This window comes from Gopherus evgoodei, chromosome 16 (assembly GCF_007399415.2).
Source record: "Gopherus evgoodei ecotype Sinaloan lineage chromosome 16, rGopEvg1_v1.p, whole genome shotgun sequence".
Taxonomy (NCBI): domain Eukaryota; kingdom Metazoa; phylum Chordata; order Testudines; family Testudinidae; genus Gopherus; species Gopherus evgoodei.
Genome location: NC_044337.1, coordinates 2,687,375 through 2,710,768, shown reverse-complemented (window position 1 = coordinate 2,710,768; position 23,394 = coordinate 2,687,375). Strand labels below are relative to the sequence as shown.

At 45.3% G+C, this 23,394-nt stretch overlaps 1 protein-coding gene across 5 annotated transcripts in view; it reads right to left on the bottom strand.

The window, feature by feature from the left end:
* The window catches only part of RABL6 (RAB, member RAS oncogene family like 6), a 110,677-nt gene that overhangs the window by 65,847 nt on the left and 21,436 nt on the right, over positions 1 to 23,394 (bottom strand). For all 5 annotated transcript variants that reach the window (XM_030536108.1, XM_030536105.1, XM_030536106.1 and 2 more), the window contains one exon: positions 9,855 to 9,902. In XM_030536108.1, the coding sequence (XP_030391968.1) occupies positions 9,855 to 9,902 (48 nt within the window). The remainder of the gene's footprint in view (positions 1 to 9,854; positions 9,903 to 23,394) is intronic.

The following is a 23,394-nucleotide window of genomic DNA, read 5'->3' as shown; positions in this document are numbered from 1 at the left end:
TGCTCTGATTAGCCTGCCTGTCTTAATGGAGTCTAGCAGATTCTTAATTGGCTCCAGGTGTCCTAATTAGCCTGCCTGCCTTAATTGGTTCCAGCAAGTTCCTGATTGCTTAATCTGAGGCTAATATATCTGCCTTCTATTACTCTCCTGTACCTGGATCCCAATAGGACAGTAGTTCTCAAACTTTTGTACTGGTGATCCCTTTCACATAACAAGCCTCTGAGTGCGACCCTCCTTATAAATTAAAAACACTTTTTAATATATTTAACACCATTATAAATGCTGGATGCAAGGATAGGTTCCTGGCTTAGCGTTTTTGTTGTGTGGTTGCTGGTGAGTGTATTTGCCTCAGGTTGGGAGGCTGTCTGTAAGTGAGGACTGGTCTGTCTCCCGAGATATCTCTCTCAGATATATCCTGTCCACATATCTCTTTAAGTGACACCATCATAGGACCTAATCACATCAGCCATACCATCAGGGGCTCGTTCACCAGCACATCTACCAATGTGATATATGCCATCATGTGCCAGCAACGCCCCTCTGCAATGTACATTGGCCAAACTGGACAGTCTCTACGCAAAAGAATAAATGGACACAAATCTGACATCAGGAATCATAACATTCAAAAACCAGTAGGAGAACACTTCAACCTCTCTAGTCACTCAGTAACAGACTTAAAGGTGGCAATTTTGCAACAGAAAAGCTTCAAAAACAGACTCCAACTAGAAACTGCTGAGCTTGAATTAATATGCAAACTAGATACCATTAATTTAGGCTTGAAGAGAGACTGGGAATGCTGAGTCATTACACAGATTTAATCTATTTCACCATGTTAAGTATCCTCACACCTCGTCAACTGTCTGAAATGGGCCATCTTGATCATCACTACAAAAGGTTTTTTTCCTCCTGTTTATAATTGCTCATAGACTCATAGACTAATAGGTCAGAAGGGACCAATCTGATCATCTAGTCTGACCTCCTGCACAAGGCAGGCCACAGAACCCCACCCATCCAATTTTATAACAACCCCTATCCCAGGATCGAGTTATTGAAATCTTCAAAACTGGTTTGAAGACCTCAAGCTGCAGAGAAACCACCAGCAAGCGACCCGTGCCCCACGCTGCAGGGGAAGGCGAAAAACCTCCAGGGCCCCTGCCAATCCGCCCTGGAGGAAAATTCCTTCCCGACCCCAAATATGGCGATCAGCTAAACCCTGAGCATGTGGGCAAGACCCACCAGCCAGCGCCCAAGAAGGAATTCTCTGCAGTAACTCAGTTCCCATGTCATCCAACATCTCCCCGCAGATCATTGAGCAGACCTATCTGGTGGTAATCCAAGATCAATTGCCCAAATTAACAATCCTATCATAACATCCCCTCCATATACTTATCAAGCTTTGTCTTAAAGCCAGGAAAGTCTTTTGCCCCGACTACTTCCCTCGGAAGGCTGTTCCAGAACTTCACTCCCCTAATGGTTAGAAACCTTCGTCTAATTTCAAGTCTAAACTTCCTAATATCCAGTTTATACCCATTCGTCCTCGTGCCTACATTAGTACTAAACTTAAATAATTCCTCTCCCTCCCTAACGTTAACCCCCCTGATATATTTATATAGAGCAAGCATATCCCCCCGCAGCCTTCTTTTGGCCAAGCTAAACAAGCCAAGCTCTTTGAGTCTCCTTTCATAAGGCAGTTTTTCCATTCCTCGGATCATCCTTGTAGCCCGTCTCTGAACCTGTTCCAGTTTGAATTCATCCTTCTTGTACATGGGACACCAGAACTGCACACAGTATTCCAGATGGGGTCTCACCAACGCCTTGTATAACGGTACTAACACCTCCTTATCCTTGCAGGAAATACCCCGCCTGATGCATCCCAAAATCGCATTTGCTTTTTTAACAGCCGTATCACATTGGCGACTCATAGTCATCCTGCTATCAACCAGCACCCCAAGGTCCTTCTCCTCCTCCGTCGCTTCCAACTGATGCGCCCCCAACGTATATCCAAAATTCTTATTATTAGTTCCTAAATGCATAACCTTGCACTTTTCACTATTGTATTTCATCCTGTTCCTATTACTCCAGTTAACAAGGTGGTTCAGATCTTCCTGAATAGTATCCCTGTCCTTCTCTGTGTTAGCAATACCCCCCAGCTTCGTGTCATCCGCAAACTTTATTAGCACATTCCCGCTCTTTGTGCCAAGGTCAGTAATAAAAAGGTTAAATAAGATCGGTCCCAAAACCGATCCTTGAGGGACTCCACTAGTGACCTCCTTCCAGCCTGACAATTCACCTTTCAATACGACCCTCTGGAGTCTCCCCTTTAACCAGTTCCTTATCCAACTAACAACTTTCGTATTCATTCCCATCTTTTGCAATTTGACTAACAGTTCCCCGTGCGGAACCGTGTCGAACGCCTTACTGAAATCTAGGTAAATTATATCTACCGCATTTCCTTTATCTAAGTAATCCGTCACCTTCTCAAAGAAGGAGATCAGATTGGTTTGGCACGATCTACCTTTAGTAAATCCGTGTTGCAATTCGTCCCAATTACCATTGACCTCTATGTCCTTGACTACTTTCTCCCTTAAAATTTTTTCCAAGACCTTGCATACTACAGACGTCAAGCTAACAGGCCTATAATTACCCGGATCACTTTTATTCCCTTTCTTAAAAATAGGAACTACATTAGCAATCCTCCAATCATACGGCACAACCCCCGAGTTTACCGACTGCTTAAAAATTTTCGCTAACGGGCTCGCAATTTCACGCGCCAGTTCCTTTAATATCCTCGGATGGAGATTGTCCGGGCCCTCCGACTTCGTCCCATTGAGCTGTTCAAGTACGGCCTCTACCTCAGTTGCGGTAATATCCACTTCCATATCCACATTCCCGTTTATCATCCCTCCATCATCCCAAGGTTCACTAGTCTTATTAAAAACTGAAGCAAAGTACTTGTTTAGATGTTGGGCCATGCCTAGGTTATCCTTGATTTCCATTCCATCCTCAGTGTATAGCGGCCCCACTTCTTCTTTCTTTGTTTTCTTCTTATTTATGTGGCTGTAGAACCTTTTACTATTGGTTTTGATTCCCTTTGCAAGGTCCAGTTCAATGCGGCTTTTAGCCTTCCTCACTTTATCCCTACACGTTCTGACCTCACCAAGGTAGCTTTCCTTGCTGATCCTGCCTTTCTTCCACTCCCTGTAAGCTGTCTGCTTTTGTCTAATCCCCTCTCTGAGTTGTTTGCTCATCCAGTTTGGCCTACGACTCGTGCCCATGGTTTTTTTCCCCTTTCTCGGGATGCAGGCTTCCGACAGTCTCCGCAGCTGCGACTTAAAGTAATTCCAGGCCTCCTCCGCATTCAAATCCACTAATTCCTCCGTCCAATCCACTTCCATAACTAATTTCCTTAACTCTTTAAAATTAGCCCTCGAGAAGTCAAAAACCCTAATCCCAGATCTACATTTGTTTATCCTTCCATCTAGTTTGAACTGAATCAGCTCATGATCACTCAAACCAAGGTTGTCCCCTACCACCATTTCTTCTACGAGGTCCTCACTGCTCACCAACACCAAATCTAAAATGGCATCTCCTCTCGTAGGTACTTCAACTACTTGATGAAGAAATCCATCCGCTATCACATCCAGAAAAATCTGACCCCTATTATTCTTGCAAGTACTCGTCCTCCAGTCTATATCTGGAAAGTTGAAGTCCCCCATAATCACACATTTCCCCTTTGTGTTTACTTCATTAAAGACATTAAAGAGGTCTCTATCCATATCCCAATCAGATCCCGGCGGTCTGTAGCACACGCCAAGCACTATCTCAGGGGAAGCTCTAGTTGTTTTTTTACCCAATGTGATTTTCGCCCAGACAGACTGTCTTATCCATTCCATCGCTTCTTATTTCGCTACAGTTAATGTCATCATTGATGTACAAGGCTACTCCACCACCTTTGCCTTTCTTTCTGTCTTTCCTAAACAGCACATAGCTTCTCAGAATTGATATAGCTATTTCTTTTCATGTTCTGTATGTACATATATCGCCTTATTATATGTTCCATTCTATGCATCCGATGAAGTGGGCTGTAGCCCAAGAAAGCTTATGCTCAAATAAATTTGTTAGTCTCTAAGGTGCCACAAGTATTCCTGTTTTTTGTTCCAGATGTTCATGATCAAAAAGGGTTAATGGAATTGTAGAAGAACTGCAGAATCTAACATTGGAATTCCTTACTGAAATCTGTAGATCAGTCTATCCTCAACAGAACCTATTCTGACAGTTTCAATGCTCCTGCTACTCATTTCTGTTGATTGAAAAAGCCTCCAATGCCAGCCCAACAGCAAAGAAATGAAATGCTTTTATAATCATTTTATTTTTAGTATTTAATCCATCTGAAAAACACAGAATGAATGCTTGTAAAACACTTTTGGCAGATGTAGATGTAAAACCAATCTGGGCAACAGGAAACATGTTTAATCTTTTCTTTGTTGAGGTAGAGGATAAAACAGAGCAGTTACCCAATAAATGCTCTCCTCAGAGGATTTAACAACATGATAGCGCTTCTCCTGTGAAATCAGAGCAAAGGAAGTCTGCAGTTCAGGACTTTTTCCATGAAACAGTCTGGCCCATCAAAAACTGCTCAGCAGGTTTACTAGAAAATATTAATCCATAAGTGTTCACACTCAAAATGGCACTCCCATGATGAACAGTCCTTACGGAATTCCAGTATTCGACTACTGAAATAATTTCTGTTGCTATTGACTGGTTACAAAAGGGTTAACCCAAAACAGCAACGGAGGTAGGGTTATTCATTGGAAAGCTTCAGTTTGATTCCTGTGGCTTCAATGCTGCCCCAAACCATAGGCAGCAGAATGGTGATCAACCACACTTCCCAGCTGGCGGCTATAAAGAAACTAATGTTAGCTTTAAAAAAAAAGTTTGGGGCACTTTCTGAACAATTTAATTGGTGTTGCATGACATTCACGCCTCACAGCATCAGACCTCAGCTATGCCAGGGTCAAAGGGAGCTGCAGTGGCTTCCAAGCCTGATACTCTTCAACAGAGTGTTGGGTAGATGTTATTTCAACTCCATTTAATGAAACGTCTTCCACTCTCCTCCAAGATACTCGTGTCTCCAGGTCCTTCTCTGATTTGTTTTGGTTTTTAAATTTTGAAGATGTCAGGAACGTCAATTCTGCTCTTCACCCAGCTTTGCTGGAGGTCTTCCCGGATGACTCAGGTGTGGATTGGAAGCTCTCACAACTCAGCTGAAGCTGTGAAGGCACCCCCCACCCACCACTACTGTGTTAAAGAAGATTTGAGACCTGGAAGTGACTCTCAGTCAAACTCACAATCAGGTTTCCCTTGTATGATTTCTCCAGTGTCATAATCCCACCTCTTCTCCACTCTCTTTATCTGGCAGACTGTATACACAAGAGCTGAATCTCTAATGTTAAAGTATAAAACCAAGAAAGTTCAAACACCCACCTGTCCTACTCACACATTTCCATTCTCACCCTGGACAGTCTGTGTGTAGCTTTAACTTGACCACGTTTACAGTTACATGGTCATGTTTTCATGATGGATATATGACTGGTGTGGCTTTCACAGATTTCACTGTGCACAGTTCTGTATGTGTCTTTGTGCAATGTGAGAGACGTACGGGCAACTGATTTAGGTTAGCTATAGTTCTAAGTGTGCTAATTTGTCAAGATGACACCACTGAAATGTGCATGTATGTACACATGAACATATTGTGAATACTGCTGGATTTAATGCTGCAGGTTGGTTGTTTAAGATAACAACAAAGATGTGTGTGCAGCAGTGATGTTGTTCAGGCTCAGAAGGCAAATGATGAGTGAAAGCCAGGTGAATGACCCAACTGCTTATTCCCTTTCTTTTTATGGTTTACAGTGGTGGGCCATACCATCTGCCAACTTCCAATCGAACACCAAGGACTTTTATATGGGAATTTTCCCAGTTTTTTTCCAACTAGAATGTTAATACATATTCTTCTCATGAGTAGCTATCAATATTGAAACATTTTATTTGCTGCATGCCCTTTTTCAGAGTCCCAATATTTACTATGCTGTTTCCTCTTCCTGGTAGTTTTATGTCTGATTTTGTAAACAAGTAGTTTTTAAGTGAGGTAGCTTGGGGGAATGCAAGACAAATAGACTCCTGAAAGGGATACAGTAGTCTGTGAAGGTTGAGAGCCATTGGTTTACATTACTCTGGGATGCATAGATTAATACTTTTCTGAAACAAGTTGTGACCTGACCCTACCATTACCATAAAAGTGATGACTTAGGAACTAGTAACGAATGGCAGGAGTTACAAATAGGTGACTATAGCTCTTGAAACATCTGGACTCTAGTAGCTGCCTTGCATTCAGATTCTGTAAAAGCTTTCTGATTTGCATCAGTTCTACAACTCACCCAAAGCTGAGAGAGGAGTCAGGACTGCATGGATTGTACTGCTACAGTGGTAGGCAAAAAAATTGTCTAGTGAAATGAAGCTGCAGCAAGTTCTCAACCACCACACTGCTGCTACCAGAGATTTCTATTCTTTAACCTCAGTAAAATAATTACGAAGTGACTTTTCTTGGGATTTAGTTTAGCAAAACTTTCAAAATCTTACACACGTTACATACACACACATACACCCTGGCAGCACTGATAGCAGATAAAAAGGTATCAAGCTGCTCTACAAGACCAAATTTGAACCGTGTGTCCACTCGTGTATCTTTTCGTCACCACCAGTTTACTCTGAAGAGAGAAATCAAAGCACTCAGTATTTATGCATTTGACCAGGTCAGACTTTGTTAATATGTCAGTCTTCCATTTGATTTTTCCCTTAAAAGCAGACAGACTTTTTCAGGGGTGGAGATGCAAGTCATAATTTTAGGTGGGAATCAACATATAACTTCAAAATGCCACATTCAGAGTGTACAAATTGGTGGCATTTTCAAAGACAGTCTTTTAAATGCAGCACACTGCACAACTCTATGTATGCACATTACATAGGATTCTCTAGGAAAGGGTAAAGCAAGGATCAGATCCCACCAGCATTCAACTGCAACACACTGGAGGCTTTGCTAATAAATGGCTATGGTCTAGACTAGTGTCACTCTCACCCAAAGCATCATGCAGGAGGATTTTTTGGCCTGAGTGCACAGGAAATAAAATTAAATGAGATCATATTAAAAGATGAAACAGTGAGATATGAACAATTCCTTAACGGCACGTTTGCATTTTTCTTGAGGTGCATTTATCATAGAATTGCACTACTGTCAGAGTTGGATTGCATTAAACTGCACTAACTAAGCCCACGAACCTGTAACTATATAAAAACTTGAGTTTGTTTATTCCATAAAAAGGGATTCTAACAGAATGACATTTTCCCTTTCTGGGAAAGGGGTGGAAGAGGACAGATCCTTTAAATTCCAGGCACACTCCACCTCCAGAAGTCAGTGTGACTGAACTGTTATTAACATCTGCAAATGCCAGGTTTGTCTTAGCCTGTTTTGCCACCAGGATGACAAATCTTTGGAGTTTAAAGTGCAGATCAGCTCTCAGAAGCAACTCTAAAATAAAATAAAATACAGGCATAACAGGGTCACATGTTCACGGTCTCAATTACTTCATACCAGATTTGTCTATCGGTAAGTAAAAATGATGGAACTTCTGGATGCCAGCCCCGCATGCGTAGGGTAAGTTTTGAAAGTCAAGCTGGGGTCTGGCTCACACTTCACCAGGAACCCTGATCCAACTGAGATCTAATAAAGAGTAGGTTAGAGTGCACGAGTGACACACTTCTGTATACTTTGAGAGAAGACAGTGCTCCTGGAATTTAATTCATAGTTCTGTTGAGGGTACAAAAGCCAGAACAGATTCCAGCTGAGTCTCCCAAGGCTCTAAAGATTCTGCAGGAATGGAAACAGGAATATGATGATAAAAATGTAAATTTTCATCACTAGTCAGCAGATCTGACCCTGATCACCTATAGGATTACACAAAGGGGCAGATCTGCAGAGTGCTATATTTACAAAGTCACTTTTCTAACCATTACAGCATTTCTAAAAGGATATATGTCCAATTCATTTTCCCCAAATCAAATTAACTTCAGTTCATGCAAAAAAGAATGTGCTGTTAATAGTTACCTATGAATTCCATTCATTTCTGCTAACAGCTTCCAACTGTGTATCTGGTACAGCTTTTGGCTTCCTAAAAACTAGAAATATACAGCTCTCTTCCTAATATGCTATCATGTTTTAAAAGCTACATTGTGTCATCACATGCAAATATTCAGCTCCCAAAGACTTTGTTCAGAATGTATATACATCTCTACCCCAATATAACGCTGTCCTCGGGAGCCAAAATATCTTACCGTGTTATAGGTGAAACTGCGTTATATCGAACTTGCTTTGATCTGCCGGAGTGTGCAGCCCTGTCCCCGAGTGCTGCTTTACTGCATTATATCCAAATTCGTGTTATATCGGGTTGCATTATATCGGGGTAGAGGTGTAGTTTTAAACACAGGCTGATTGTTTTCCCAGTAAGCATGTTACAAAAAGGCTTTAGATTAGCACACAGAAAATGCAATAATTTACGTGGATCTAAGTATTCACTTTAAAAAAAAAACAACACAGTTTTGCTGTGCAAAACTATCGTTTTAACAAGATTATTCCTTCAAAAAGACAGTTCGATGGGTACTACTATAAACCGAATGAACTAGTTGTCAAAGTTTTTTTCCCCCACTTTGAACTTTAGAGTGCAAAAAGTGGGGACCTGCATGAACACTTCTAAGCTTAAATTACTAGCTTAGATCTGGTACACTGCCTCCAGCCAGAATTTAGTGTCTGGCACACTTTCTGTTCCCCCAAAACCTTCCCCTGGGAACACAGATCCAAACCTTTTGGATCTTAAAACAAGGAGGAATTAACCATCCCCGCTCCTTTCCCCCCCACCAATCCCTGGTGAGTTCAGACCCAATCCCCTTGGATCTTAAAACAAGGAAAATCAATCAGATTCTTAAAAAGAAAGCTTTTAATTAAAGAAAAAAAGTAAAAATCATCTCTGTGAAATCAGGATGGAAAACGCTTTACAGGGTACTTAGATTTATACAGCCCAGAGGAAAGCCCCTCTAGCCTCAGGTTCAGAGTTACAGCAAACTGAGGTAAAAATCTTTCCAGCAAAAAGAAATATTTACAAGTTGAGAAAACAAAAATAAGACTAATCCACCTTGCCTGGCTATTACTTACAATTTTGAAACATGAAAGACTGATTCAGAAAGATTTGGAGAGCCTGGGTGTATGTCTGGTCTCTCTTAGTCCCAAGAGCGAACAACGAACAAAACAAAAAGCACAAACAGACTTCCCTCCACCAAGATTTGAAAGTATCTTGTCCCCCTATTGGTCCTCTGGTCAGGTGTCAGCCAGGTTTACTGAGCTTCTTAACCCTTTACTGGTAAAAGAGACATTAACCCTTAACCATCTGTTTATGACACTAGTGGCCTAAAAAGGGAGAGGAAATGAAGTTCACCAAACACAGTAGGAATCAAATCATTTGGTCCATTTTTGAATGAATGAAGCCAACTTGGAGAGAAGTTCAGGCTTCTTGCAACTGCTTCTAAATTATTTGTTCACCCTGGAGTTAAGATGGCATATCTGAGACATCTGAGCCTCTCTGGAAAGGAGGGAGAATTCCCAGCCCTGTCAGGTTACCTCTGGAAATTAACACAAACACTTCTACCAAAGGAAGGAAAGCAAATAGTTTCTAAATTTCACATAAATTCTTCTAATTTAAGTTTTAAAAAAGGAATTAAGTAGCATTAGAAAGGAAACAGTAAGTCTTTACCTTTGTCAACTACGTCCCAGACTTCAACCTTTACGATATCATCAGTGGCTAGAAAGGAGGATTGGGGGTGGGAGGGAAGAAAGGCAAATATGTTACAAAGCAAAGAAAAACAGAATATTTAAGTGCAAATAAAAAAAGACTTAAAACCCCCACAGCATTCCCTCTCTGATGTACTTCAAATGCTGCTCTCTTTAAAGAACTCCTTGAAAATTCCTGTTAATAAAAGTGAGATTTATGGACAAATTTTTAATTAAGTTGCAAATTTGGAACACATTACATCATGAGCTCTTCAAAACCTCATTTGAATTTTTTTTTTGTATCATACTAGAAGTTAATTAAAAGCTGAGAACAAAGATCTTTGTGACAGAAAACGTCAGAGTAGAGGTATTCTAAGGGAGATCAACTTTACTAATATTTTTAAAACCCTCACACAAATGCACCAAGCAAAAATTGAAACATACATCAAACAAGTCACACACACAAGGTCTGTTCCTGTGCGAATTCCAAGTCACATTAGCTTACTCTGACAAAAAATAAGATTTTTACTCCTGAAAGCACAACAGAGCCACCAGCTATAGGAGAGTAACCTGGATTTGTCTGACTCAGATTTATTAACCGAGTTCCAACTTAGTTGGAACTTTATTACTGATGACGCATGAGCCAGAAACGGCTCAGCTTCATAGTGCAGGGTAAGCAGTTGCAGTTAGAAAGCCATATTTTTACTCAATCTGAGTAAGTGATCTGATACCATAAGTAACAGAGACCCCCACAATGCCTTTGTTGGAGAGATTCTTTTCAGAGAAGTGCCAAACTAAGGACTGAAAAACTATTTGTATTGGCAACACCTACAAGCAAACAGTGACTGAACAAAGATTGAGCAATTAAGCACAATGGCCCAAGTAAAAAAAATATTCCCCTATGACACTGCGATTGAAATTAACCAACTATTACCTTCAATCCAGGAAACCATGCACTGTTGGTTTAGCTAACAAGTCTGAAAATCCTGTAAAAAGAGTAAGCAGTACAAACAGAAGAGGTTTCTTTGAACTTATGCATGATTGCACCTGATCTTTGGCTAAGTCTGGTTCTGCAAAGCAATTCCTGCTCTGCATCCAATTTTCCAGCTTGACTGATTGAGGCACAAGGTGATCAAGTGACTTGCCCAAAGTGAAAGTGCCACAGGCCTCGCTGGACTAAAAACCACAATCTGAGTTGTCAGCCTTTTGCTTCAGCCAACTACATGACACAGTCCTTTATCACAGTACATTTCTAAAGTCATCCATTCATAAGGCCAGATTTTGCCACCCTTGCTCATACTGAGTAGTATCTTACTCCACAAGTAGTTCCATTAAAATCAACAGGGCTACTTTCAGAGTATTACTCACTGTGGCTACATCTACACTACATACCACTTCCGGCAGCTTGTAAGGTATGCAGCTATATGCTGCCAAGAAAAACAAGCTATGTCCATAACACAATGTGTAGCTACACATGCCAATGAAAGGTTTTGGAAGAGGGGGAAGCAGTGGGGAAAGGTTCCCCCTCACCAGAGCTTTTCCCTATTGCTGGAGTCCTTGCAGGGAAATAACCTTGCAGACACAAATGTAGATTGTACATACAGTACTGTCTTCTTGAGCCTGCAGACAGAGCTAGTGCCTCTGTTCCTGACATAGCTAAGCAGCATGAGTGTGAAATTAAGGAGACTGATCAGTTTTAGTACCAGAACCCTGGATCTGGATACAATTGTGTCAACTTCACACTCCTGCAGAAAGCTGTGGAGACAGTGGAGTGATTCAGGACTTGGCTCCGCTTGCGAGTTAGTGCGCAATAAAGGAGCCCCATGCGCACTAGCTCACTCCCCGTCTACACTGGCAAGGCACGCAGAGCGCTCTGACTCCACAGGTAGAGCGATCCTGGTACTCACCTCGACAAGTGGAATAACGTTTGCTGTGTGCCTGCTGGAGCGCCGCGGCACCAGTGTGGACGACCTGTCCTGTTAATGCCCTCTGATCGGCCTCCAGAAGCGTCCCACAATGCCTGTTCTAGCCACTCTGGTCATCACTTTGAACTCTACTGCCTTGCCCTCAGGTGACCAACCGTCAGACCCGCCCTTTAAATTCTCTGGGAATTTTGAAAATCCCCTTCCTGTTTGCTCAGCCAGGCATGGAGTGCTCTCAGCACATCTTTCCAGTTGACCATGCCTCCATGCACCAGGCAATTCCCAGTATGGAGCAATGGCGAGGTGCTGGACCTCATCAGTGTTTGGAGGGAGGAGGCTGTGCAGTCCCAACTGCGCTCCAGCCGTAGGAATTACAATACCTTCGAGCAGATATCAAGGGCCATGACAGAAAGGGGCCATGATCGGGACACACCGTAGTGCAGGATTAAAGTGAAGGAACTGCGGAACGCCTAACACAAAGCCCACGAGGCAAACACCACTCCAGTGCTACCCCCGCAACCTGCCATTTCTACAAAGAGCTGGACACGATACTTGGAGGGTGACCCCACCTCCACTTCAAGTATCACCACAGACACTTCAGAGTTCAGTTCAACAAGGCAGAAGAAGCAGCAGCAGCAAGGGGGAGTAAGTGTGCTGAGGTGGAGGAAGGCACCCCAGAATCCTTAGATGCATGCAGCCAGGAGCTGTTCTCAAGCCAGGAGGAAGGTAGCCAGCTGCAGCGGACAGTGCTTGGGGAAGGACAAACACCAGAGGAGGTTCCCGGTAAGCAGCTTTTATTTTGGGAAGGAAGTTATTCATTGAGGGTTCTTGGGGCGAGGAGGATTAGGGCTGCATGCATGCCTAGATATGTGAGAGCCCATCAGCGCCCTATCGTGGTAATTGGCCTTAGTGATCTCTTCAAAGGTCTCATCCAGAACTTGGGCAATGCGCTTGCGCAGGTTTCTCGGGAGAGCCACTGTGGTCCTTGTCCCAATAAGGCTAATTTGTCCGCACCACTGTGCTGTGAGGGGCTGGGGGACCATTACTGCACACAGGCAAGCTGCATATGGGCCAGGGCAGAAGTCGCATTGCAGTAGAAGACCCTCCCTTGCTTCCCAGGTCAACCTCAGCAGCGAGGTATCTTCCAGGATGAACTTCTGTGGCAAATGTGGGGAGGGTGTTCAGTATAGGGGCCCCCTGCCGCTGTTGGCTCTCCCCATGGCACAGAAACCCAGAAGACAGTACAGCCATGAAACGAAACCCAGAGGACAGTACAAACATGAAACCATCAGTCATGCTTGACCCTGTGCTTACTCACCATTTTGGGGCTCCCGTGGGTTTGTGTGCACTTGCTTTGGGATGGGCAAATTATGCTATTGCGTAGACAGTGCTTGCCCTTAAGTATGGGGGAATCATTACCCTGTCTGGTGTGAACAATGCTGCCTCTGTTAAGTGTTGCATTTTGCCTTTACAGATGTAACCTTGAGATCTCAGCCGTCTGTGTTACCACCGTCCGAAAGACTCCAAAGAATCAGAAAGAGGCCACGTAGAAGCAAGACAGACGTTGCATAAAGTAATGCAGCACTGAAGTAATGAAAATCAAAAAGCGCACGAGTGGCGGGAGAGTGAAAGAAGGTGCCACTAGCAGAATGAGGAGCGCCGGCATAAAAGCGCGATGCTCTGGCAAAAAAGCACAGAGCGGCTGATAAGCATAATGGAGCGCCAGGCAGACTCTATCCAGGCACCTGTAGCCATGCAGGCAGAGCACTACCGCACCCGCCCTCCCCAAAGCCCTTGTCCCAAAACTCTTTCCCTTGTGCCCCCATGTCACCTCCAACTCACTTTCCCCAACATCCAGGTTCTTACTGCCACCAGCTGCCCTCTGTAGCTTCACCACCCAGGCCTGAAAACTACGACCCTTACCCACTGCACTCAGCCCCCATCACCATGCAGTATAGGCATCCTGAAGTGCAGCACTCACTGCACCGCGCTCCAGACAGGATACATGCAAATCTGTGAGTGTACCACTCCCACGCCACCCCCTTGCCCCTTCTGTTTCCCAAGCAGCAAGGAGGGAACGGAGAGAGCTGAGCTCAGCCTGGAGCTCGCAGCCCTGCCCCCTGACCACGCAGCTCTGAGCGGGACAGAGCTCAAGCCCCGCCAGAGCCACACTGCAGCTGTCGAGGGATGCTGCTGGATGGGCTGAGGCTCCGGGTGAGGGGGGAGCCAGGAGTAAGGGGCCAGGGCCGGGGAGATTGGCTAAGGAGAAGGAAGTCCTGGGGACAGTCAGTGGATAGGGAGGGGGTGGGGTCAGTCAGGGGACAGGGAACAGAGGGGGGTTGATTGTGGGCGTTCCGGGGGTCTGTCAGGACTCAAGGGGGGGTGGATAGGGGTTGGGGCAGTCAGGGGACAGGGGTGGGGTCTCTGGAGGATGATGAAGGAACAAGGAGCAAGATGGGTGGGGAATTCTGGGGGGGGGGGGGCCGTCGGGGGCAGGAAGTGGGTGGGGTCAGGGGGCCAGGCTGTTTGGGAGGCACAGCCTTCCCTACCCTAAAGCTCATTCAGCAGTTTGAGGCTTGTGGAAGAGCCAAGCTGTTAGCTTTTCCATTAGGGCTACCATTCCTTTCACTTCTCAAATGCCAAATTATAGTCTATATTTAATTTCAGTGCCATAGGGAGATTCATGTCAGGGGAGAGTAGCTTAATTTAAAATTAGCCACTGGAGGAGGGATCACATGAGAAGAACAATATCCTTCCCAACCCTACCAAGGGAGACCCCTTGCCACACACATTCCCTGAGGCTCCAGAGGGGTTAATTCAGTGGTTCTCAAACTTTTATACTGGTGACCCCTTTCACATAGCAAATCTCTGAGTGCGACTCCCTCCCTCCCCCCCATATATAAAAAAGTGTTTTTAATTTATTTATCAGAGGGGTAGCCGTGTTAGTCTGGATCTGTAAAAGCAGCAAAGAATCCTGTGGCACCTTATAGACTAACAGACGTTTTGGAGCATGAGCTTTCGTGGGTGAATACCCACTTCCTCAGATGCATGTAGTGGAAATTTCCAGGGGCAGGTATATATATACTAGCAAGCAAGCTAGAGATAACGAGGTCAATTCAATCAGGGAGGATGAGGCCCTGTTCCAGCAGCTGAGGTGTGAAAACCAAGAGAGGAGAAACTGGTTCTGTAGTTGGCAAGCCATTCACAGTCTTTGTTCAATCCTGAGCTGATGGTGTCAAATTTGCAGATGAACTAAAACTCAGCAGTTTCTCTTTGAAGTCTGGTCCTGAAGTTTTTTTTGCTGCAGGATGGCCACCTTAAGGTCTGCTATAGTGTGGCCACGGAGGTTGAAGTGCTCTCCTACAGGTTTTTGTATATTGCCATTCCTAATGTTTGATTTGTGTCCATTTATCCTTTTCCGTAGAGACTGTCCAGTCTGGCCGATGTACATAGCAGAGGGGCATTGCTGGCATATATTACACTGGTGGACGTGCAGGTGAATGAACCAGTGATGGTGTGGCTGATCTGGTTAGGTCCTGTGATGGTGTCACTGGTGTAGATATGTGGGCAGAGTTGGCATCGAGGTTTGTTGCATGGATTGGTTCCTGAGCTAGAGTTATTATGGTGCGGTGTGCAGTTACTGGTGAGAATATGTTTCAGGTTGGCAGGTTGTCTGTGGGCAAGGACTGGCCTGCCACCCAAGGCCTGTGAAAGTGTGGGATCATTGTCCAGGATGGGTTGTAAATCCTTGATGATGCGTTGGAGGGGTTTTAGCTGGGGGCTGTATGTGATGGCCAGTGGAGTCCTGTTGGTTTCTTTCTTGGGTTTGTCTTGCAGTAGGAGGCTTCTGGGTACACGTCTGGCTCTGTTGATCTGTTTCCTTATTTCCTCGTGCGGGTATTGTAGTTTTGAGAATGCTTGGTGGAGATTTTGTAGGTGTTGGTCTCTGTCTGAGGGGTTAGAGCAGATGCGGTTGTACCTCAGTGCTTGGCTGTAGATAATGAATCGTGTGATGTGTCCGGGATGGAAGCTGGAGGCATGAAGGTAGGCATAGCGGTCGGTAGGTTTTCAATATAGGGTGGTGTTAATGTGACCATCACTTATTTGCACCGTGGTGTCAAGAAAGTGGACCTCCCGTGTAGATTGGTCCAGGCTGAGATGGTGGGGTGGAAGCTGTTGAAATCGTGGTGGAATTTTTCCAGAGTCTCCTTCCCATGGGTCCAGATGATGAAGATGTCATCAATGTAGCGTAGGTAGAGAAGGGGCGTGAGTGGACGAGAGCTGAGGAAGCGTTATTCCAGGTCGGCAAGACAAACCCAAGAAAGAAACCAACAGGACTCCACTGGCTGGACAGGACATCACAGTGCTGGTGATGCAGCGCTGCTCCGCAAGTATGGCCACCAAAAGTGCTGTAATTGGCCTCCAGGGTATTAGGAGGTATCCCAGAATGCCTGTTCACAACAAACCGGAAGAGTGGCGGAACTCCAGGATCCCCGGAGCTGCTTATCTAAAAAACAAACACAGCTCCTGTTTGCTCGAGAAGAGGCAGGCAGGGGAATTGCTTTGAAATGTTCACAGCTGTTTGCCTGAGGAGAGAAGCCACACGGCGGAGGGGGAGGGGGGAATCTGTGAGCAGCTGCTTATGTGGTCTGACGGCTATTTAGGAGTGCATAATTTGCATTTAGTGAATAAGAGAGGGGTGGGGCAAGGGGTCAAAACTTTTAAAATGATTGAAGGTTGGTGCTGTGTATCTTCCAGTCCTTAGAACTTGCAAGGCAGGGAGCTGACAACAGTGTTAGCTCCAAAAATCCACTCTCTCTGTCTCCCTCACACTCCCTGTCACACTCCACCCCACCCCCCTCTTTTGAAAAGCACCTTGCAGCCACTTGAACACTGGGATAGCTGCCCACAATGCACCACTCCCAACAGCGCTGAAAATGCTGCAAATGTGGCCACACTGCAGCGCTGGTAGCTATCAGTGTGGCCACACTGCAGCGCTGGCCCTACACAGCTGTACGAAGACAGCTGTAACTCCCAGAGCTGTACAGCTGTAAGTGTAGCCATACCCAGAGACTAAATACAAGATAGAGCCCCCCCAGCCTCAGCAGGATCCAGGTACAATTCCCAGTGTCCTCCCTCCTGCTTCTCATTAGCTAGAGTATCAGTGGGGCTGGACTTCTCACCAAGACCCTGCCCTGCACTAAGGAGCCTTACTCTTATCATGTACATATCTGCTGCTAAGGACACGGCTTGGATCACTTGATGATAACCTGTCTGTTCATTCCCTTTGGGGCACCTGCCATTGGCCACTGTCAGAGGACAGGATACTGGGCTTAATGGACCTTTGGTCTGACCCAGTATGGCCATTCTTATGAGTTTAAGTCACCTAGTAGATGTATCAAGAATTGCTCACGCCTTACTCAAAGCCAACAGTAACCCTTCCAGTTAGCTTAAGGGCAAGCCGACTGGCCTAGAAAGGAGAGAAACATTAACTTAATTTTTGATAGGGCCTTAGAAGCAGTAGAGAGAATAGCATGGCATATAGAAGCAAGTGGGAAATGGGTAAATATCTGCGATATAAACGTTCCAAGGGAAAATCATTTTCATAAGTACTTATTGGATTAAATGTTCTTTTCCTATGCTAAAAGTGAACAGTAGTTACACCAATTGTTACACCCAACAGAGTTTTTAAATCAGTCATTGCATTCCTGACTCTATCATGAACATACAAGCAGATGATTAGCTTTTAGTGCCACTGGGTTAGCTTTATGACAAGACATTATGGGTAGCATTCCACCTACATTGCTTCTGAAGGCAAGTATCTGAAAAATAGTGTCAGATCACAGGTTAATCCAAATCACAGATTTGAAACTAATAGCCCCGTATTTCAAGCCTACCCACAGCATGGCTCAAACCTACTCAAATATCTCTGTTCAAGAAATTACTTAGCACAGCATTCTGCAGCCATTGTTTACTCCCAAAGAAAGGGTAGTGAAAAAGTCAGTAAGGCCTTTGATTACAAAGAATAACTCATTTGCTGGCTGATTTCATCACGGACTCCCAGTCTACGAGACAGACTCACTCACTCCTATACCCCTAGACAAACTACTTCACATGCTTAGGACTGTCAAACATAGAAAGCATAGTGGCTGTTACCCTATGCATGTATGAATAATCAAGCCTGTCAAACAAAGATCATGCAATATTTACTAGTATTACATTTGGGCTTTCTTGTGGCACTGTGTAGAGCAGAATTAAACTGATGAGGATCATGTAATCATAATTGTACATTGGACTCCAGAAAGTCAATTGCTTAAACTCCTAACTTCCTTAAAAAAATCCAAACAAAAAAAAAACCAGAAACTCATTGTGATGGCAACATATCTCCATAAAGGTTATGATCCACTCAATGTATTAATCCTATTTGTATGCATGTATCATTTTAGTATTAAAAGTTATGAATGTTGGCTGTGAACTGGCATGATTTCTAAATAACCTTAGTAGAGCATTTAGTCAGTTTCTGGAGAAAGGAATGTTGAAATTAAGCACCTAATCAAGAAACACTTAAAGGACATTGGATCTTGGCATGCTCCAATCCACATTAAGAAGTCTACTTGAGGACTTTCAAGGTAGCATGTAAACAATGGATGCTACCTGTAAAAACTGAGTCGTGCATGGACATGTAACTTGCACAGGTGACTCCTAAACTCCATCTTAGAGCTGGATTTTGCATAGGAGTGAGGAGGGGGTCTCCACCCACAAGAGAAAGTCTATTTAAACCCTTGGGAGACCCCTCCATTTTGGTCTTCAGCTGGCTAAGGAGAGAGCCATCATGAAGAATCCCCTAGCTACCACCTGAGCTGGAACAAGAGATGTACCAGGGGAAAGAATTGTGTCCAGGCCTGGAAGGTGTCCAGTCAGAGGAAAAAACTTACTGAAGCATCTCTGAGGGTGAGATTATATGTATTCAGTTTGATTAGACATAGATTTGTGCATTTTATTTTATTTTGCTTGGAGACTTACTTCATTCTGTCTGTTACTACTTGGAACCACTTAAACCCTACTTTCTGTATTTAATAAAATCACTTTTTACTTATTAACTTATGTATTAATACCTGGGGGAGCAAACAACTGTGAATCTCTCTATCAGTGTTATAGAGGGCAAACAATTTATGGATTAACCCTGTATAACCTTTATACCAGGTAAAACATTTTTATTTGGGTTTAGACCCCATTGGGAGTTGGGCATCTGAGTGTTAGAGACAAGCACACTTCTGTGAGCTACTTTCAGATAAAACCTGCAGCTTTGGGGAAAGTAATTCAGACCCTGGGTCTGTGGTGGAGCAGACAGAAGTGTCTGGCTCAGCAAGACAGGGTGCTGGAGTCTGGAGCTGGCAGGGAAGGCAGGCATAAAAGTAGTCTGGGCACATCCAGTGGCAGCTCCCAAGGGGGGTTCTGCGATCCAACCCATCACACTCATGACTAAGGGCAGTCTACACTGGCAGAGTTACAGTGCCGCTCAGACAGCGCTGAAGGGAAACAGCAGTTGTGTGTTTGCAAAGTCAGCTGCCTGCACAATAGCATGTTCTCACTTGCAGCAGTATTCGGAGCAGTGCACTCAGGGCAGCACAGAGCACCTCTTTCTCTTCTGCTGCTAACACTTGTGGGAAGGCGTAAGGGGTCACAGGGCATCCTGGGTCCTGTGCCAGAGCCCCGTGATGCATTACTTCTCATCTCAACAATCCCTGTGCTTCTGTCCGCATTTGGTGCCATTTTTCAACGGTTTGTGTACTGTGTGCCCTACCTCTTCGGGCTGCAGGAATGGATCCCAATCTGCTGACCAGTATGCTGCTTGCTCTGACCAACACATCACAAGGAGCAGCAGAGATATTTCTTAAACTACAAAAGCAAGAGGAATGACACATTGATCTCGCCACGCATAGTAGCTATGACACAAGATTGCCTGTGGCATATAGAGGCGCTGACCACAGTGGAACACTAATCTGAGTGACACTAAACTGGGAGGAGTGATAGATCCAGGATACAGAGGGACCTAGATAAATTAGAGAATTGGGCCAAAAGAAAGTTCAACAAGGACAAGTGCAGAGTCTTGCACTTAGGAAGGAATACCACCATGCACTGCTACAGATTAGGGACCAAGTGACCAGGCAGCAGTTCTGCAGAAAAGGACCTAGGGGTTACAGTGGACGAAAAGCTGGATATGAGTTGACAGTGTGCCCTTGTTGCCAAGAAGGCTAATGGCATTTTAGGCTGTATAAGTAGAGTCATTGCCAGCAGATCGAGGGACTTGATCGTTCCCCTCTATTCGATATTGGTGAGGCCTCATCTGGAGTACTGTGTCCAGTTTTGGGCCCCACGCTACAAGAAGGATGTGGAAAATTTGGAAAGAGTCCAGCGGAGGGCAACAAAAATGATTAGGGGGCTGGAGCACATGACTTATGAGGAGAGGCTGAGGGAACTGGGATTGTTTAGTCTGCAGAAGAGAAGAATGGGGGGGAGGAGTTGATAGCTGCTTTCAACTACCTGAAAGGGGGTTCCAAAGAGGACAGATCTAGACTGTTCTCAGTGGTACCAGGTGACAGAACAAGGAGTAATGGTCTCAAGTTGCAGTGGGGAAGGTTTAGGTTGGACGTTAGGAAAAACTTTCACACTAGGAGGGTGGTGAAGCACTGGAATGGGTTACCTAGGGAGGTGGTGGAATCTCCTTCCTTAGAGGTTTTTAAGGTCAGGCTTGACAAAGCCATGGCTGGGATGTTTTAGTTGGGGATTGGTGTTGCTTTGAGCAGAGGGTTGGACCAGATGACCTTCTGAGGTCCCTTCCAACCCTGATATTCCATGAACGCCGCTTTTGGGCTTGGGAAACAAGCACTGAGTGGTGGGATCACACTGTGATGCACCTCTGGGACGACGAGCAGTGGCTGCAAAACTTTCCGATGAGGAAAGCCACATTCATGGGACTGTAAGATGAGCTCACACCAGCCCTGTGGTGCAAGGACACGAGAATGAGAGCCGCCCTGCCATTGGAGAATTCTGAGGGAGAGTCTCAGACTAGGCATGTGGTGGGAGACAAGACTGCTTTCTGCAACCGTCCTACCCACAACAACTCACTTCAGCAATTCCCAAAATCAAATCCACTTACCAAAGGCCTCCTCTCCTGTTTGCACTTTGCCAACATCTGACAACTGTGCATGGCTAGCCTCCTCTGGGGTAGAAAAGAGCTCCTGGCTGCATGCATCTCTGGCCTCCGAGTCACCTTCTGCCTCTGGGTCCCCACCCATCCACACCCTGGTCCAAGATCTCCTCCTCCAGGCTTGATCCACTTTTTACTAGCATGTGAGCCACCGAAGTATGCACAGTGGTCTTCACAGTGGAGGTGGGGTCACTGCAGAGTATCGTGTCCAGCTTTTTATACAGCCAGCAGCTCATGGGCTCAGCACCAGAGCAGCAGTTTGCCTCCTGTGTCTTGTGGTAGGCGTTCCGCAGGTCCTTCACTTTAACCCTCCACTGCAGTGTGCCCCGGTAATGACCCCTTTCTGTTATGGATCGTGAAATCTGTCCATAGGTATCATAATTCCTATAGCTGGAGTGCAGCTGGGACTGGAAAGTCTCCTCTCCCCAAATGCTGATGAGGTCCAGCAGCTTGGCACTGCTCTCAGCGAGGAACTGCCTGATGCATGGAGCAGGCATGGCAATCTGGAAAGATGCCCTGAGACCACTTCACGCATCACCGAATAACAAGGAAGGGGACTTTCAAAATTCCAAAGAAATTTACGGGGTGGGGATGACAGTTGGTCACCTGAGGGCAGGGCAGTAGAGTTCAACCCAATGACCAGAGAGGAAAGAGCAGGCATTGTAGGACACCTACTGGAGGCCAATCACAGCACTGTAATTGACCACGGTGTCTACTCTGGCACGACAGAACAGTAGCCCCGACGCAGAAAGCTGTATGCCTCTCATTGGGATGTGTTTTTGGTTTTTTTTTGTTTTTTTTTTTTAAACAGCACTGCAACTGCACAGTTTCAGCACACTAAGTGGCTTAGCAGTGTGTACGCCTCGGGAGTTACAGCGCAGAAAGCTGCTTTACTGCGCAGAAACTTGCTAGTGTAGACAGGGCCTAAAGCTTATCAAATTCCACAGACAGGAGACCAGTGGATCAGAGAAACAGGCTGGTTCATTCTCAGAAGAAAAAAATCCACATCCCTCTAATAAAATGAATTCTTTGCCAGCACGCTGAGATTTCAGAATAATTACAAAGAGCTGACAAGTTGTATATTCCATCTCTTCATTTAAAGTCTTAATCATTTCAAGAAGCCAGACAGGGAAGAAAGCTGAGTGACAGGTCTGTGCCTGACACAAGGAAGTAACAGCACAGCCTTCATGCACGGCAGAGACTGCAGGACCTGTCTAAGTTGCGCAGCAGAGTAAGTGTCTTATGCCAGCTGATGCAGGATAAACAGAAAGACGGTGCTCCCAAGGTAAAGATGCATATGGGTGTGAGAGTCACAGGTCTGATGCTCTGGAACTGCTCTTTATGAAGACAGACAGGACTCAGGGTAGCATGACTCCTGTCAGGGCACGCTGTCCAGGGCAAGGAGCCCACCTCTATCCCCCCGAGTCCTCAACAGCAGACTGCCCAGGTTCCAGCGATCTCTCCCCTCAGAGCCCTGCCACTGGATCTGCTCCACATAGCTTCTTTACTGCCCTGCTGGGCAGAGACGACACATACCTGCTAATAATGGGGGGGGGGGGGCGGCAGGTACAATTTAAAGGTTTAGCCTTCCCCAGAACAGCTCAAGTCACACACACACCCCCACCCCAACCAGGCCTCCCCCTTACCCTCAATCTCCCCTTCCGGAAAGCAGTGGCCCCTCCCTGCAGCTCCCAGCTGTTGCACCTGGCTCTCCCCACACATAGCTCACCAGCCCAGCCACACAATGTGATCGAGTGGGGCTGGCAAAACTGGGAAGCTCAGTCTACTCGTGCTGGCACACTGAGCTGGGGAGCCAGGCTCTGCCAGATTCAGCGGCCCCAGCAGAAGCCAACAGCTCTTCAGCACCAATTTTGCAGGAAAAAAATGAAATTCTGTACAGAGCATTAATTCTGTGAAAATTCTGCATTGCGCAGTGGGAAGACCAAACTTTTCAAATTCTAATCAGGATAGATCAGCCAAAGCCATTGGCAGAGAGGAAGTGGTAGAAGGCAGCCACAGAATCTTTTCAGTAAGCGGAAAAAATCTACTGAAGCCTTCGCAGACCCAATTATTTAATATGTTATTTAGCTCCAAGGGTGTGATTTTGGGGTGCAACTTTGGGAGGCACAGCAGAAAACTCAGTCTGGAATTGGGAGGGTGCAGCTAAAGGGGCTTTATACCACCTCTGACCTCCCATAACAGCTTAGAATTGGGAGGGTGCATAGCAGCCCTCACTAAAAGTTGGCTGCCTAAGTTATTGCAGCCCAAGCTGAGCTGTGTACAAGTTGCAATGCAACCCAGAACTGCGGGCGCTGCAGTGTGCCAGGGTGCATCAGGTCCAGAGGTCCACTGCTGGAGACTTTGTGGCCCTGCAACACCCTGCCCCAGAA